General features: G+C 38.8%; 2 protein-coding genes across 2 annotated transcripts; both read right to left on the bottom strand.

Moving 5' to 3' along the window:
* Positions 1-1,664: 1,664 nt before the first annotated feature.
* LOC110218680 (olfactory receptor 4F3/4F16/4F29-like) lies at positions 1,665-2,603 on the bottom strand. Its single transcript, XM_021001866.1, has one exon. The coding sequence runs from the start codon at positions 2,601-2,603 to the stop codon at positions 1,665-1,667; it is 939 nt and encodes a 312-aa protein (XP_020857525.1).
* A 13,408-nt stretch (positions 2,604-16,011) lies between these two features.
* On the bottom strand, positions 16,012-16,965 carry LOC110217951 (olfactory receptor 4F3/4F16/4F29-like). The gene has a single exon (XM_021000788.1). The coding sequence runs from the start codon at positions 16,948-16,950 to the stop codon at positions 16,012-16,014; it is 939 nt and encodes a 312-aa protein (XP_020856447.1). The 5' UTR covers positions 16,951-16,965.
* Positions 16,966-17,642: the final 677 nt, after the last annotated feature.

Genomic DNA, 17,642 nt, shown 5'->3' on the forward strand with positions numbered 1-17,642 from the left:
AAAGGGCAGCTTGGTGGTGCAGTGGATAGAGCACTAGGCCTGGAGTCAGGAAGATATGAGTTCATATCCTGCCTCAGACATTTATTCCCTATGTGATCTTGGGCAAGTCACTTAGTCCCTATCTAAGCATATTGTCCTTTAGTAGCCCACACCTATCTTCACTGAAAGGAAGTCATTAACAAACTGTCAAATGCTTTTCCAAAATTCAAGAATGTCTACTGTATTAACATAATCAGTAGAGTAACCCTATCACAAAAAGGAAATATGGTTAGTCTCACATGATCAGTTTAGAATCATAGATTAAAAGCTGGAAGGATTTTAAAAAACATTTAGTATATACTTTCACATTAGGGCTCAGGAAACTAAGGCCCAGAGGGACTAAATTATTTTAACCAAAAAGCAGTACTTCTTTTGATAGCCATGCTGGCCCAGAGTGATCATAACTTCCTTTTCTAAACCATAAGCCCACCCATTAACAATATAGTCTGGATTTTTGCTAGGAAACAGTCAAGCTAGGTATAATTTTAAGGTTCTAGCATCTTTCTTTTCTGAAAAATCAAGACATTTCCACATTGACCATGTCCACAGATGTGTGACTCATTCTGCCTATCTGGTCCATCACTTCTCTGCCAGGGGGTGAATAGTGATTCTTTGTCATTGGTCCATTGGGAAGGACTCAAATGGGTTCTTCCCAAATACTAGGAATGATGTTGTAGAAGTATATTTCTAAAACTTCCTTTTTCATTTCTCTAGAAATGTTAAGAAATATTATTTCTCCAGCTTACAACTTTTTCCTAACTTTTCCCTTTAGGAAAGTAGTAAGAATGAAGGGTAAGGTCTTCCTTGGAAATGAAGTAATGGCGATAACCAAATTTAACTCTTGTCTTGATGAGATGATTGCTTCCCCATCCCCTGAAGTGACTATTCTCATGATTTACCTGGAGATAGACAATGCAAAGCATTACTTATTGCATTGATACATCTCAAATTTGTTCATTTTTACAATGTTATTGTCCTAGTATAAACTATTCTCTTGATTTTACTCACTTCACTCTGCATTAGTTCATACAAGTCTTCCCAGGGTTCTATGAAAACATCCATTCCATCATTTCTTAAAGACCATTTCTATTTCATTCTCATGATTTTTTAAATATTACTAACAGCACCTCATCAATCACATCCATAGTTTTTTCAGGACTATGAGATATAGTACATCTAGACCTGGTGACTTGAATCATTGAGGGCAGCTGTCTTACCATCCTCACTTGGCTTTACTTCAGATCTCTAATACTTACAACTGCTCTATGTTTCCCAGTCCAAAGATCATTCTTGGTAGAAGCAATATAAGGATTGAGTAGTTCTGCTTTCTCTCAATCATCCCATCCCATTTCTAGAATCTTCTTCTTGCCCCAATATAGCTTCTTTAAAGTCTTTTGTGTTATCCAGAACATTCACTCCCAATCACAACCTATTCCGGGCATAAGCACTCTTGGAGTCATTCTTATAGGACTATGCCCTTTATTTATCTTTGGCTACATGCCGTTGGTTTCAGCTTCTATAATGTATACCTCCAATTGACTGTTTTCAAAATTTAACACTTATCTTCTCCTGTAAATAAGCTCTTCTTCCAGACTTTACTAATTCTCATATCTTCACCAAATCACTTAAGAGATTTTCCTGAAACTCACAAACTCGCTGCACACTCTCCTCATTGCTATTTTCATCTCTTTGTTCCTTAAGGTATAGATGATTGGATTCAGAGAGGGAGTAAGAACTACATCAAAGACAGCAAGGAAGTTATCAAGACGTGATGTAGTATGTGGCCTTGTATAAACAAAGATCAACGGACCAAAGAATAAAACCACAACAGTGATATGAGCTGACAGAGTAGAGAGGGCCTTAGAGACACCACCTGATGAATGCTTCTGAACGGTGACTAAGATGAAAATGTAGGAAATGATCAAGATGAAAAACACACACAGGGACATGAAGCCACTGTTAGCAGTTACTATAAACTGCAGTCTATATGTGTCTGTGCAAGCAAGTTTGATAAACCGAGGAAAGTCACAATAAAAACTATCCAATTCATTAGGGCCACAGAAAGGCAAGTGGACTACAAAAGCCAGTTGGGCCACTGAATGGATGAAGCCAACAATCCAGGCAGCAGCCAAAAGCAAAATACACATTCTTGGACACATAATAATTAGGTAGTGGAGAGGCTTACATATGGCCACATATCTGTCAAAGGCCATGGCTATGAGTAACACCATCTCAACGCCACCAATCAGATGAATAAAGAACATCTGAGTGATGCAACCATAGAATGAGATGACTTTGTGCTTTCGAAAAAGATCACTCATCATCTTAGGGGATATGACAGAGGACATCCCCAGGTCAATAAAGGAGAGATTGGCCAGCAAGAAATACATGGGGGAGTGCAAGTGAGGGTCAGAGGTCACTGTGAGCACAATGAGGGAGTTTCCTAGCATGCTTACCAAGTAGAACACAGAGGAAAACACAAAGAGAAAAAGTTGAATATGCCAAGAATTGGAAAGTCCCAGGAATACAAATTCGGACACCACAGAAGAATTGTCTTTGTCCATTGACTCAACAGGATCATCTCTTATGTAAAAGGAAAAAGACAAGAGATTCCAAATTAGTAGAAAAGAGTCAGCAACAGTGATGTCTGAAAAAATAAAAGAGGGCTATTAAAACATTTTTAAATGCACAGAGGAAGACAGAAAGAAATTCAGAAGGAAGTTCAAGCAGGGCAGTTTCAAAATTAACATGTAGACTCTGTATGTGTATATGTATATGTGTGTATATGACACACACACACACACATGCACATATACATATGCAAATATTATCGAGTGGGATAGAATGAAGATTCAACTTCATATCAAATCTTTCTATTCTGCTGTGTTCATATAAATGCTCTTTTTTGGTGTTTAAATTCAAAACAAAAAATAAAATGTAAAAAACAAGACAAATTACCAGGAATTATGTTGTAGAAGTATATTTCTAAAACTTCCTTTTTCATTTCTCTAGAAACACTATTTCTTCAGCTTCTAATTCTTTCCTGATTTTTCTTTTTAGGAAAGTAGTAAGAATGAGGGATAAGGTCTTCCTTGGAAATGAAGCAATGGTGATAACCAAATTTAATTCTTGTCTTGATGAGATGATTGCTTCCCCTTTCCCTGAAGTGACTATTGACATGATTTTACCTGGGAATAAGATAGGATAGACAGACAGATAGATAGATAGATAGATAGATAGATAGATAGATAGATAGATAGATAGACAGACAGACAAAGAGAGAGACAAAAAGAGATAGATATATAGATAGGTAGATATGGATTTATAAAATTTGTCTCTGCTTCTCTGGATATTTCTTTGTCTTTGTCTCTGTCTCCTTGTATCTCTCTCTCTCTGTCTCTCTGTATCTCTGTATCTCTGTCCATCTGTCTGTCTGCCTCTCTGTCTCTGTCTGTCTGTCTCTGTCTCTCTCTGTCTCTCTCTCTCTCTCTCTCTCTCTCTCTCTCTCTCTCAGAAACATCAAGTTCAGACTCTGGTGTTTATTTTCTGCAACACCTTAGCCAAGTTACCCAGTTTCTCTGAGCCTTAGTTTTCCCCAATATAAAATAGGAACAATACTCCCTGCCCTACCTATCTCACAGGACTCTAGTAATAACTGAATGATAGAATAGGTACTTGATATCTGGACAGGGCTTTGTAAAAATGAGCTACTATTACTATTCTTATTAGTGATATATTGTGTAATACTCTCATAACATCAGATATAGTGTTGGATATAATGGATAGAGTGTTGGACTCGGAATCAAGAAGACCTGAATTCAATTAATCCCTCAACTATAAGACCCTGGGCAAGTCAACCTCTCTCAGCCTCAGTTACCTCATCTGTAAAATGGAAATAATGAGTACCTACCTCACAGAGTTGTTATGAGGAGCAAATTAAATTAGGTATGGAAAGTGCTTTGCAAACCTTAATGTGCTATATAAACTTCAGCTGACATATTATTAGCATCACAATGCACCCAAAGAAGGCAGGAGCAAAGCCTGCTTGCATTTAGCACTTGAAGCCTGTGCTAGGCGGTGGTAGTCATGTCAGAGCATGAAGTGGAACTGAACAGTGTTGTGAGCATTCTTCCCCAGTGATTGAAGCTTGAGAGTGTGGTAAATTATGTGTGGTTTTGAAACTGAGTCAGCCTCAGACTACAGAGGACCATCAGGAAAACACACCTCATGTAAATTTCTAGTTGGCTGCCCGTGCTAGAGGCATAGCTGTCAGAACCACCGCTAATAGCATCAGGTAAGAAAGGGTGGGTAAACCCCAGTCAGCTATATCCATGTTACTGAGAGCCTTTTGGAGAATCCCAGGAAAAGAAACTCACCTGCCATCCTATCCTTTTCCTAACTCTTCCACATAGCACAGTCACTCATGTAGAGTTAGTCAGGTCTGACAATAATACACCAGAGTGGAAGCCAAGATAAATTATTTTAAGTAACAAGTCCTTCCCTACTGCATAGGGGTGAGTCATCTCCTGATAGTCATATCTGTTGCATAACCTCAGCTAAGCTGCTTTCTGTCAATGCGTATTCCAAACAACCCCATAAGACGTTTGCCCTTTCTAACCTGTGAAATATTGTCCCCTGTTCTTTTGCTCCTTTTTCCCAGATGCTTAGCACTGCTGATTCCACCTATAAGAAGTTTTTACTACATAACCTTACCTGGGCCTTTCTTGCTGCTCCCCAATAATCATATTTGCCCAATACCCACTTTCTATCTCATTCCCCACAGAAACATTTTCAAATCTTCTTTTCTCCTACTCTCTGGTCCCCATCCCAATCCCTAACCCCTACACTTAGAGCAGATAGTTTTATCTCCTGCTACACTGAGAAGATTGAATCCATTCTGAGGAATCCTTAAACTCTACTATACCACTCCTCAAAATCCTCTGGTAACTTCACTGTCCTCCTTCCTATTTGCCTCAGAGAATGAGGCATACCTACTGCTTCCCAAGGTTCATCCCTCTAATTGCACCTTCGATCCTATCCCCTCCAGACTCAAGGACCTTACTCCAACGATAATCTCCTGTCTCATACACCTTTAATCTCTTTCTTTACTGGCTCCTTCTCATTTGCCTATAAACATTTTCTGGCTTCCTCAATTCTGAAAAGGCTTTCTCTCATTACCTTTTCCCCATCCACCTACTATCACATTTCTCTCCTCCCCATCAATGACCAGTTTGAAAAAGTTGTCTACACACAATGCTTCCCCTTCCTCACCATGCAATGAGTGACTTCAGTACCTTTCAACACAGCTTAAACTCCTATATTTCTAAAAACCATGCTCTCAAAATTCACTAGATAACATTACCAAATCCAAGGCAATCTTAGAATCCTCCTTGTCCTCTCTGGAACTTTTAATATTCTTCACCTCCCACTCTTTATGAAAACACTCTAACTTCCAAGACACTTTACTGTCCTCCTTCTCCTCCAACTTTAATAATTGTTCCAATTCAGTCTTCTTCCTTGGTTTCATTTTTTCTTCTGAACCATTAAAGTCAGAGTTCCCTGTGATTCTGGTCCCAATCTTTTCTCTACTAACTGCCTATTTTCACTTAGCTATTTCATTCATTGGCCTAGCTTCTATCATTTCTCTACAGATAAATCCCAAATTTCTGGTCAGAACCGTATCTGGAAATGCATAAGGTGTATCTCCAAGTAGATGTTTACCACAAGCAGCTCAAATTCAACCAATACCAAAATGAACTAATTATCTCTGTCTCCACACCCATTTTTTTTTGTTTCCTTTTTGGTGAGGCAGTCGAGGTTAAGTGACTTGCCCAGGGTCACACAGCTAGTTAAGTGTCAAGTGTCTGAGGCCAGATTTGAACTCAGGTCCTCCTGACTCCAAGGTTGGAGCTCTATGCACTGTGCCACCTAGCTGCCCCTCCACACTCATTTCTATTAATGATAACATTTTTCACTGAGTCACTTGTATTCCAAACCATGTTGTGAATTTGATTTTTCTCTCTCCCTCTCCCCCCATATACTAGATACAAGGTTTTATACAACTAATTCTAAATCTATTCCCTGCTCTCTATCCTCATGGCCATTGCCTTGGTGGAGGCTTTTATAACCACCTGTACAGAGTACTGCAACAGTGCTCTAACCTATATTCCTGTCCATCTCCACAGTTTCACTCCTCCAATTCATCCTTCACATCTTTTCTAGACTAATCTTCCTCATGTCAGTCTTCTGACTAAAACCCTTCAATAGCTCCCTTGAGAACAAAACCTGGTCAAGTTCAGTGTCCTTAGCCTGGCATTTAATCAAGGTTATTCAGAGTCTGCAGTCACTTGACATTGCCAACTTTATTCTCACTCTACTGTCTTCCAGATGCACTACATTGTTATCAAATTAGATGTCCACTTTATCTGTACATATGCTGTGCTATCTTACTTTCATACATGACCTGTATTACCTGGCCCCTGCTCCTTGAATGCCACACCCAATATTTAATCTACTTAAATGATCATTCCTTCATGATACCTTCCCAATCACCCACTAATAAAATGAAAATAACCCTCTAAGAGAACATGGATGGAATGATTGACCTTGGAAAGGAATTGTCTCCAAATCTCTTCCTCTAAAAACAAAAGGAAGAAAAAGAGAATTAGAGAAGATGATAGATAATGAAGGTGTGGAGGACGTCTGGCGATGATTAGGGAGCTCTTGTTAGGCCATCTCAATTTTTTCACTAAAATAAGAGACAAAATCACCTACTGACAGTGAGGGAAGATGAAAAAAAGAAACTAATTAGAAAAGGCTTAGAACTACTCTTGTGGATAAATAGGTAAGATTGTTATTGCGTCATTTCAACTGCAAAGACCTCTCCATGACTCCATTTGAGGTTTTCTTGGCAAAGATACTGGAGTAGTTTGCTCTTTCCTTCTCAAACTCATTTTACAGATGAGGAAACTGAGGCAAACAGGGTTAAGTGACTTGCCCAGGGTCAAACAGCTAGTAAGTGTCTCAGGCTGAATTTGAACTCAGGTCCTCCTCACTCCATGGCCAGCACTCTATCCACTGCACCACCTAGCTGCCCCTAATAAGTAAGCTTACCAAGAGACAAAGAAAAGCCTTACTACACAGCAATTAGGGCCCAGCTGTGTTTGAATAAGACAAATTTTCAATGAACTCAATTGGTAGGAGTTTGTAGGTTTCTCTAGTTTGAACTTTTTTTCAATGATTATTAAATATTATTCAGCTACTATAATAAAGGCATTCAGATATACACTTCAGATAGACAAAAATTGAGTAATGCAGACAATCAAGGAACTTACTTCTACTGGGGTGATAGAACATGTGTACAGATAAGTGAGAGAAGGTAGTCTGAAGATGGGGAGAGCATTAGCATCTCCTAGGTCCAGGAAAGGCTTCATGCAGGTGATAGTACTTCAGTTGAGGCTTGAAGAAAGCTAAAGATTGCAAGAGGCAGAAGCACAAGCACAGTGCACGTGGAGGAGGGTGACGTGGTGCTGAGTTTCAGGAACTGCTAGTTTGCCTAGGATAGAAATGCATGATTTGAAGTAATAAGAAATGGAAATATAGGTTGGGGTCAGAATATAGAGACCTTAAAATGTCAGACTGAGGAGCTTGAATTTCATCTTAGGGACAACAGGGAGACCCAAGATTTTTGAGCAGAGGAGGAACATAGATCTTGCCTTAGATTATGAAGAATAAACTAACAACATATGGTAGTATGTGATGAGTGAACCCCAAAGTGTTAGAAGTAAAAGGAGCCATCCAGTCCAGCTCTTTCATTTTATTGATTAAGAAGATGAGACTTGGAGAGATCTCACAAGGCAAAAGTGAGAAATCTGGAACCCAAACCTTAGTAACTTGATTTCAAGGCTAATATACTTTCCACTGTACCACATTGTTCCAGTAGAAATTAAGAGGATATGGAGAATGCTATGGGCTCAATGAAAGGTAAGACAGATAGGGAAAGGAATAGAGAGAGCATTGCCTGGCATAACAAAAAGAGTAAAAAAATCTGTTTTCCAACTGTTTGTCTACAACTTACTGGATATGAAACCTTGAGGAATCCATTTAACTTTTCTGGGGTTTGATTTCCTCATCTATAAAATATGGGAGTTGGACTAATGATTTTTAAGGTATTATGCAGGTACTAGGACAAAGTAATTATATCAATGTTGGGAACTGGTTTGAAAACCATCCCCAGAAATGGAAATAGACTAGTTAGATACAGAACTTGAACTCAGATAGTCAGGACTCCATGATTCAGCCCACCATGCTAACCTATTTTGACTTACACCTATAGTAGGAGTTTAATAAGTGTTTGCTGGGTGAAACTGAAAGTTAGAACAGAATTTTTAAGAGACTTGGTAATTAGAGGAAAGAAAAGCAGTCACAAGTCAAAAGTGTATGAATATTGAGAGCATATTTTTAATATGAGGAAAAATTGGAGACAAAAGAATCAGAGGAGAGAAAAAAACTGGACATGCAAGAGGAGGGCTGACTAGCCATCAATGAAGACAAAAGGAGAGGGATGGTCTCAAAGGTACAGGTGGGAAGATTAACACTGAAAATAAAATTTCCCCAAATCTTTTCCTCTGAAACAAAAGAGAAGAAAAGGAGAATAGCAGAAAATGATAAATAAGAAAGGTGGTGAGGAAGTGTGGTAACAGGTGAAGGGAAGGAAGATTAGGGAGCTCTCAGTCCCCAACTGGTAGGTAGTATCAAGTTCTTCAGTGAAATAGGAGACAGGGTTACCTGCTGAGAGTGAGAGGTGAGTGGGATAGGAGACTAATGTGGGAAAAGGTTTAGAATCACTACTGTAGTCAAACAGATAATAAGGTTAACAAGAAACAAAGAAAAGCCTTGGATACAACAAGGGCCTAGGTGAGTTTGAATAGTTTAAATTTGCAGGGAACCCTACCAGTTGGGGTTTGTAACTTTATCTCAAAATGTTAGGCAGCATGGATGAACATGAAAGAAGACAGATAACAGGACATTGCCAGTGCTGGAGATTTTTATGGCAAGCAGAAAAAGTGTAGAACACAATAGAATCTAGTATTGAAGAGAGTTGACTCTGGAAAGGGTCAACCATGAAGTCTAGACAGCATAGAGAGCCAAGCAAAACCGAACACAGGAGATATTCAGAGAATATGGAAAAGGGAAGAGATTTTCATCAGAAATAGAAGTTCATTAAGTACAGTGGGGTGGAATAAACTAGATTCTTCTTTTACTCTTGAATTTCGATCCTTTGCATGGAGTCTCTGACACTTCTCCTACCAAATGAAATTAAATTCACTAGCCAGGTATATATATCCATCTCCATAATCTGAAATTCTTCAAATTGATTCTCCTTTATTATGTTTAGCTCCTTCTTTCTTTTCCCTTTTTAGATTCTACCTTAGGAAGAAGAAGCAGCTCTCTATTGTCCTGTGCAATGGCCAATCCTGCTTTATCATCAGCTGGTCACCCCTGGAATATGGGGGTGTGGACTGTCTTCTTCCTGCTGGAGGATTTATTCCTATACCTGCCACCTACCTCTTCTCTCACAGGACCTGACATTGCAGCCTTGATAAGAAGTCTGAGGGTCTCTCAGACCTCAGCCAGCTCCTGCTTATAGTGACCAGCAGCACTTAGAGCATTATAAAATGCTACCATAGTTGGAAAGGCAGCTCATTAGCAACACTAAAGGAGAGCAGCTGAGTGATGCTGCAGAAGCTGTGGTTGCCAGCCTGAGATCATTTGGCCAGGAGAATTGTCTCCTAGGATTCTGTTGGTTCTCCCATGATAACTAAGGGGAGATGCAGTTAATAAAAGATGGTTAGGAAGAGGTGTGAATGTCCCTTTTGGCTTTTTTCTGGACCAACTTTCAAACCATTGTTTCATGAAGTGGCAACTGAGGAATATCTGTGGATTAAAAAATGCTTAATTTCATAGTCATAAATGAAAATATTTCCTTTACTTTCCCAAATTCTAGCCTATTTCCTACACCAATGACTCCAGGCAAGTAAAAGGATAAAGTATATAGAAATTTCATATTAAAAAAAAATTATCCTTCAGTGTAGGGTCCACAGCTTGAACTATTCAAATAGGTGAAGGATCCATGCTTTTAGCATCATGGGGAGCTCATGACTTACTAGATAAATCCTAGACAGCTGTCCAGTGCCCAAAGGGACAAAGTAACTTGCTCAAGGTCACACAGCTAGTAAGATTTTTTGACCCATCATCTTCCTAACTCAGAGCTCATGGTCTATCCTCTAAACCACATTGTCTCTACATGTCTGAACCAAGATTTCAGTAAAAGAAAATACATGCTAACTAGAAAGTTCCAGACAGCTAGGTGCTATATCTATTACTTCTTCCCTTAAAGTACATATAATGCAGAAGGGTATAAAAACTGAAGCTGGTCATTCAAAAATGAAGTTCTCCTTGGATATTTTAAAGTTTCCAGACAAGTCCAGCTCCTCTAAGAAGCAGCTACTAAAGATGGTGAAGAAATAACAAAACCAAAGAGAAAAAAACCACAGGATTTCTCCATCCAGTGAAGGATTGGACAAGGAATCAGGCTTGAAGCAATAGCCACTACAAAACATCCAGCTATAAGAAAACTGGGACACGATCAGCATGCATGACTGATAGGAGATAGAGATACCCAACAAGGCTGACCTAAAGCCGAATAATCTTGGCTTGGTATGCTCCAAGATTTGAGGACTAAAGGCATAGATCCACAAGTAGAGGACTGTGGAAGAAAAAACAGTTAGCACGGCCAGGATAGAGGAGTGTGCCAGGAGACAGAAGGAAGCTGCAGATTGTGGCAGTGGGCAGGACAGGTACTCAACCACTGAGTCCAGCTTCCAGTTTCAGGCCAGGACTATTGTCCCAGGCCAGGTCTATGAAAGAAAGCAGGGCCTTCTTTCAATACATAGATAGATAGATAGATAGATAGATAGATAGATAGATAGATAGATAGATAGATAGATATAGATAGATAGATAGATGATGCATACATGATATATACATACCTATATACGTATATATGAGTGTGTGTGTGTGTGTGTGTGTGTGTGTGTGTGTGTGTGTGTGTGTGTGTGTAACCTGGGTGGCCCATGAAGCATTTTGCCTGACACTGCCTAGGTATGATTTGGGATTCATGGACAGAATGAGTACTCCCTGTGGGCCTGTGTGAGGGGGAATCCATAAAGAGAGAGAATAAACTTTGGGAGGAGGATATGTAGGGAAAAGTCAGTTCCTCATCACATCCCGGATTTCCCAATTTTATTATCTCTCCACAGATCTTGCCCTAAAGAGAGTCTGGAACCCTGTGTGTCCTCTTTCAAAGCAATAAATAAGAATTTCTCTGCTCTCTAAAGGTTTTGTGCTAGCTCCAACCTTCATTACAGCAAGTAATAATTGTCTCCCAATTCTAAATGATACCTAAGCTAAAACCTGCCCAAAAAATGTCCTTGAGCAGGTTACGTAAATAAATTATAAACATCCAGGGACCATCCTACCCAGACACTATAATAAGCAACGACAAGACCAAAATCCAAACACCTTATCCAGGAATGAGGGAAAGCGGTGTCTTCCAGATTGGAGTGGGTACAGGACATGGCGCGGGTATAATCCCGACCCACTTTGAGATTGTAGCAGGGTTTATAGCAATACTGCATGAGCAAACCTGGACCCTGGCACAAAGTCTTAGACCAAGAATATTAGCAAATAGAAAACTCTTGGCACAATAAATAAATACTGTGCAAAGTCAGCTACCTGGGCAGAGTCAGTCCCAGTGACTCCGTTTTAAACCTTATTTAGACTTATTTAGGTGCATGTATAGCCAGCCTGCAGGACATGAGGAAACTGCATACACACTAATTCCATCTCCCTATGCTACTGTGATGAGGTGGCACTAAACCCATATCTTCACTGATGGCATTCACCAATCAGCATACTTTCACCTTTATATGGAAGTTGTTTATTCCTGTCTATAAAAAGCAGCAGAGCCACCCACTCCAACGGCTTGCTGCCTTGATGTGCTAATAAATTCCTTTGTCTTATTTCCCAAAATTTTCCTTGTTGACCAGGGTGAGGCTGAACCAGTATTTTCTCTTAAAAAATATAATGGCAAAATGAAGTACCAGAAGAAAGAATTACTCCAAAATAATTACAAATAAAATCTGAACCAGCTTGACCCTCATGATAAGCCATTTCAACAACATTCTGCCTAGAAGCCTTAAAATCACTCATCACCATGAGCTTCTTGACATTTCTACTTTGCTCTTCTCAACCCTAGAAAACTATAGTCAGCTTCTTCACCTATCTCCCAATGAAATCTCCCCCCCACCCAGAATTTGATCTTCATTCTACCCTTTCAGTGTCTGAAATTTCTTATTATTTGTCCCCAGGATCAAAGCAGTCACAGAGGTTTATAGATTTTGACCCTATAATGTCCTTCCCCTCCTTTTTAGTCCCACCACCAAACTAGCTCTAAACTTCAATAACTCTCACTTGAACCGTTATAACTCCTCATTGTTATTTCCATATCTATATATAGAAATGTATTTATATATCAATATCTATATTCTATATCCATATATAGATATTATATGTCTATATCTCTCCCTATAATCCACCCTCCTATCTAATAAATCTTCCTGAAACACAACTCTGATATCATCTTTCTCATCAGTAAACTTCAATGGCCCCTCATTGTTGACCAAATGAAGTCCACATTCCTTGTATAACATTCAAAACCACCATAATTTCATTCCAAATTACCTTTCCAGTTTGATCTCTTACCACTCCTCTTCACACACACAGACATACAGACACACACACACACACACACACACACACACACACACACGTGTACACAAACACTATTTTCTCCAAAAAATAAAAGACTACTTTTCCCATTTCCAAAACCTTGCTCCATTTTTTCCCACTCTTCTGCTTCTTCTCATACTATTTCCCATACCTGCAATGTTCTGCCTTACACCTTAGCTCTGTTCATACATATTCTTTCTATCCATTGCCATTTTAGGTACCACCTCTTCCAGGAAGCTTTTCCTGACCACTCCTGCTCATGATGACCGATCCTTCCCCTAAACTAATAATAGTCACTGACCAGAGCTACTACCATTAGGCATAAACCCTAAGGTCTGTTCCTCTCTTTTGGCATTTAATCATACACTGCCATTTGTTAGCTCGCACATTGCTATCACAAATTGTCATTAACATCTCTAGTGCCACTTGACTTTTTGTGGTTTCATGCTTTCCCTCTACAATTATATTTAAAAGTCCTTGAGGGCCTCACAAAATATTGTCCTTCTCTGCATATACCACAATTCCTTTATACAGCAATGGATTAAACCAAGTAGGTTTTTGTGGAATGAATGAAGTGATGGAATTTGATAGCACCATGAATTAGTAAATTAATGGATAGGTGGATGAAGAGTTAAAATCTGATCACAATTTAAAGGAGTAGAGTGACAAGTTATAATGAAGGTTTGGGGTAGGGAGAACTGAGGAATACTGAGGAAAGAACATATGACTTAGAGTGATGAACCCTAAGACCAAAGAGGTCAAAATAGCAAGAAGGAGTTCCATGCCATGCCCAACATAAGGAAAGTACTGCATCACCTCTGTGGAGACAAGTAGGATTCCTGGCTTCCTTTAAAGCACAGCTCAAGTCCAGCTACTACACATGGCCTGTCCTGATTGCTCCAGGTACTAAGGACTCTCTCACTCTTATAATTAATTTGTATTACTTTTTACATATTTTATATTTGCTCACTCTTCTCATGATTTATCCTACTCCCCAACCAAGTGCAGCCCCAGCAAAATGTAAATGCCTTGAAGGCAGGGATTGTTTTGTTTTGGATTCATATCCCTAGAACATAACAAAAATGCCTTGTACACAGTAAGCATTTCAGAAATATTTGTTCAATTGAATTTGTAGCTAGGTGGTGCAATGGATAGAATGCTGAGCCTGGAATCAGGAAGACCTGAATTCAAATCTAGCCTCAGAAATTTAATAGCATTGTGACCCTGGGGAAGTCATTTAACCACTACATGTTTCAGTTTCCTCAGCTGTAAAATGGGGATAGTAGTACGGTTTTCATAGGGTTGTTGTGAGGATCAAATGAGATATTTGTAAAGTCCTTAGAATAGCGACTAATGCATACTAGGCACTTAGTAAATGCATATCACCTTTCCTTCTCCTTCATTTTTTAAGTATAATAGAAGAATACTATGAACCTCCAAATTGGGATAGTTAGACTGACTTAGAAATGATGAATGAATAAACTACAAGAATGTTAATACTCAGAGACTTTAATTATACAAGAATAGGTTAACAGAACTCCTTATCAAAACAGAAATCAAAGAGGATTTAGGGGATGGATCAAAAGACAGAATAGATCATTTTGGTATACCAGTGGTCATCCCAATAAACAGGAAAGGATAAAACACTTTACCTTGGTCCTTATTAGTTGACGGGAAGTAATGTAAGAGATTAACATGGATAGGTACCAATATAATAATAATCACAACAAAATCATTTCCAAGTGAATCAATTGACCAACAAGCGGTTATTAAGCACTTATGTTCAAGACACTGTGCTACTACTGGGATTACAAACACAATGATGAAACTGGCTTCAGGAGCTTAAATTCTATTGGGGGAGGGGATAGGGAGGAATGATAGGGAGATGGAAAACCAAAGGAATCACTTGTGAAATTATGTAATTTTAGGGAAAAAAATTTTAAATGCAAGTTTTAGTTTGGGAAATATTGAAAGTAAAAATTAAAATTCAAAGACTCACAGGAAGACTGGAAACTATTTTTACAAATTCTTATTGGAAGCTCAGAGTGAATATGCATGAAAGGGCAAAAGTAGTAGTCATAAGGAGTGCTAAATGGCAAACAAGTTAACACAGAGCATGTTTCACATTGCTTAAAAAGCTGATAAATTCTTATGGTGAAAAAAAGCCATTTTCAAAAAAAAAAATTGAGGAGAACCTAACCTAGCAGAATTGGGGAATATTCTTTGTTAAGTTCAAAATAAATATTAGGCAGATCAACCCTAAATCAAACAACTTCAAGGAGAGACTAGGTGGTGTAGTGGATAGAGCACCAGTCCTGGAGACACAAGAACCTGAGTTCAAATTTGGCCTCAGACACATAACACTCACTAGACTCTGGGCAAGTCACTTAACCCCATTGCCTCCAAAAAAAAAAAGCCAAAAGAACTTCAAAAAGAGACTTTAAAGCAAATGATAATAAAATCTTTAAAATATCACAATATGAATAGTAGTAATACTTTAATTATCCAAAAATGGATCAACAAGTTCTTTAGAGGAATAGACAAGGGCAGGGAGTTTGTTTGATTGTTTTATATTGGACAAATGACTGTTTCCTGGAATAAATAATTTTAGAACCCACAAGAAAGGAAAGTGTACTGAAGCTGGTAATAAGGAGTTAACCCTTAGCCTTTTCCTTATCTTGAAGTATGTGAAATTGTGAAACATCACCTCTTTCTTGAAACTCTTCACACTGGACTTCTGGGGACACTAAATCCTTTGTATTCCCTTTTGCTTTTCTGACCACTGTTTCTCTGTTTCCTTCTTTTAGCATTTTTTCCTCCTATGACTTAAATAGAGCCGTTCTCCAATTTTACAATCAAATTCTTTTCCTTCCTGTCTATGCTTTCTCCTGGTAACCTCATAAAAATTCATTTTTTAGCTTTTTTTTATGTAGACAGTTGCCAAATATACAGCCTCAACCATTCTCCTAGCTCCAGACCCATATTTCCAACTGTGTTCAATTCCATTTTAATGTTCTTCCAGGAATTCAGTGTGTACCAAACCATCTTCTCATCTTCAAATGAGTTCTTCTAAGTTTTCAGTTATAATCATTAGAGGTTTTTGTGTCCTCATCAAGTCATTTAAGAGATGTTACTGAAACTCATGAGCTGGCTGCACACTCTCCTCATTGCCAACTTCATCTCTTTGTTTCTAAGTGTGTAGATCACTGGATTTAGAAAGGGAGTCAGAACTACATTAAAAATAGCAAGATATTTGTCTAGGTGTGATGGGTTGAATGGCCACGTATAGAAAGATAAGCATGGAACAAAAAACAAAATCACCACAATGATGTGAGCTGAAAGAGTAGAGAGAGCCTTAGAGGAACCACCTGATGAATTCTTTTGAACAGTGACTAGGATGAAAATGTAAGATAAGATCAAGATGAGGAAGACACCTATGGACATGAAGCCACTATTGATGGTGATCGTGAGATCTAGTCTATATGTGTCAATACAGGCAAGTTTGATGAACCTAGGGAGATCACAATAAAAACTGTCCAGCTTATTTGGGCCACAGAAGGGCAGGTTAATTATAAAAGCCATTTGGACCACTGAATGGATGAAGCCAATGATCCAGGCAGCAGCCAGAAGCAAAGAGCACATTCTAGGACACATAATAATCAGATAATGGAGAGGCTTACATATGGCAACATATCTGTCAAAGGCCATGGCTATAAGCAGCACCATCTCAACACCACCAATCAAATGAATAAAAAACATCTGGGTGATGCAGCCAGAGAATGAAATGACTTTGTGCTTTCTGAAAAGGTCACATATCATCTTAGGGGAGGTAGCAGAGGAAATCCCCAAGTCAATGAAAGAGAGGTTAGCCAGCAGGAAGTACATGGGAGAATGTAAGTGAGGGTCAGAAGTCACTGTGAACATAATGAGAGAGTTTCCCAGCATGCTTGCCAAATAGAACACAGAAGAAAATGCAAAGAGTAGAAGCTGAATATCCCAAGAATTGGAAAGTCCCAGGAATACAAACTCAGACACCGCAGTGTGATTCACTCTGTCCATTGATTCAGTCAGCAGGTCAACCTCTGAAATTACCTTAAGAAAAGAACAAAGAAAGAATCCAAATTACTAGATATGTAAATAATATCCCAGAATCAAAGCCAGTTCAACAGACAGTTAGTTGTCAGGGTCTAGTATTTTGCAAAGCATAATTAACCAATTCATATCATTGAAATTTAACTGGAAAGTCACTGACATAGAGCACTGCTCCAAGTTAACCCTATGACTTCCTATGGTACTTCTCTAGCTCTTTTCTGGAAAGGCTTTCCTGAAAACAAAGGCAAGATAGCTGCATGGTACATGATTGGGGGAATAGAGAAGGAGGTAGACAGGGCAAGATAGCATAGCAGAATATGAAAAGAAAACAAAAGAATTAGTGAATTAATTTATTTCACCCTGCAATTGGTGATTTTTGTTGATGAATACTTGCATGGCAAATTTAATATTCTTGTTTCTTTTTGTACCATGGACTCCTCCTATCTTATCAAGAACATTCAGGGGGGCAGCTAAGCAGCACAGTGGATACAGCACTGGCCCTGGATTCAGGAGGACCTGAGTTCAAATCCAGCATCAGACGCATAACACTTACTGGATGTGTGAGCCTGGGCAAGTCACTTAACCCCATTGCTAACCAAAATAAAAAAAAAAGAACATTCAGGGTCTCTGATTCACACTCTCTTTCTCCCAGTGTTAGC

This window comes from Phascolarctos cinereus, unplaced genomic scaffold (assembly GCF_003287225.1).
Source record: "Phascolarctos cinereus isolate Bilbo 61053 unplaced genomic scaffold, phaCin_HiC Scaffold_3;HRSCAF=262, whole genome shotgun sequence".
Classification (NCBI taxonomy): Eukaryota; Metazoa; Chordata; class Mammalia; order Diprotodontia; family Phascolarctidae; genus Phascolarctos; species Phascolarctos cinereus.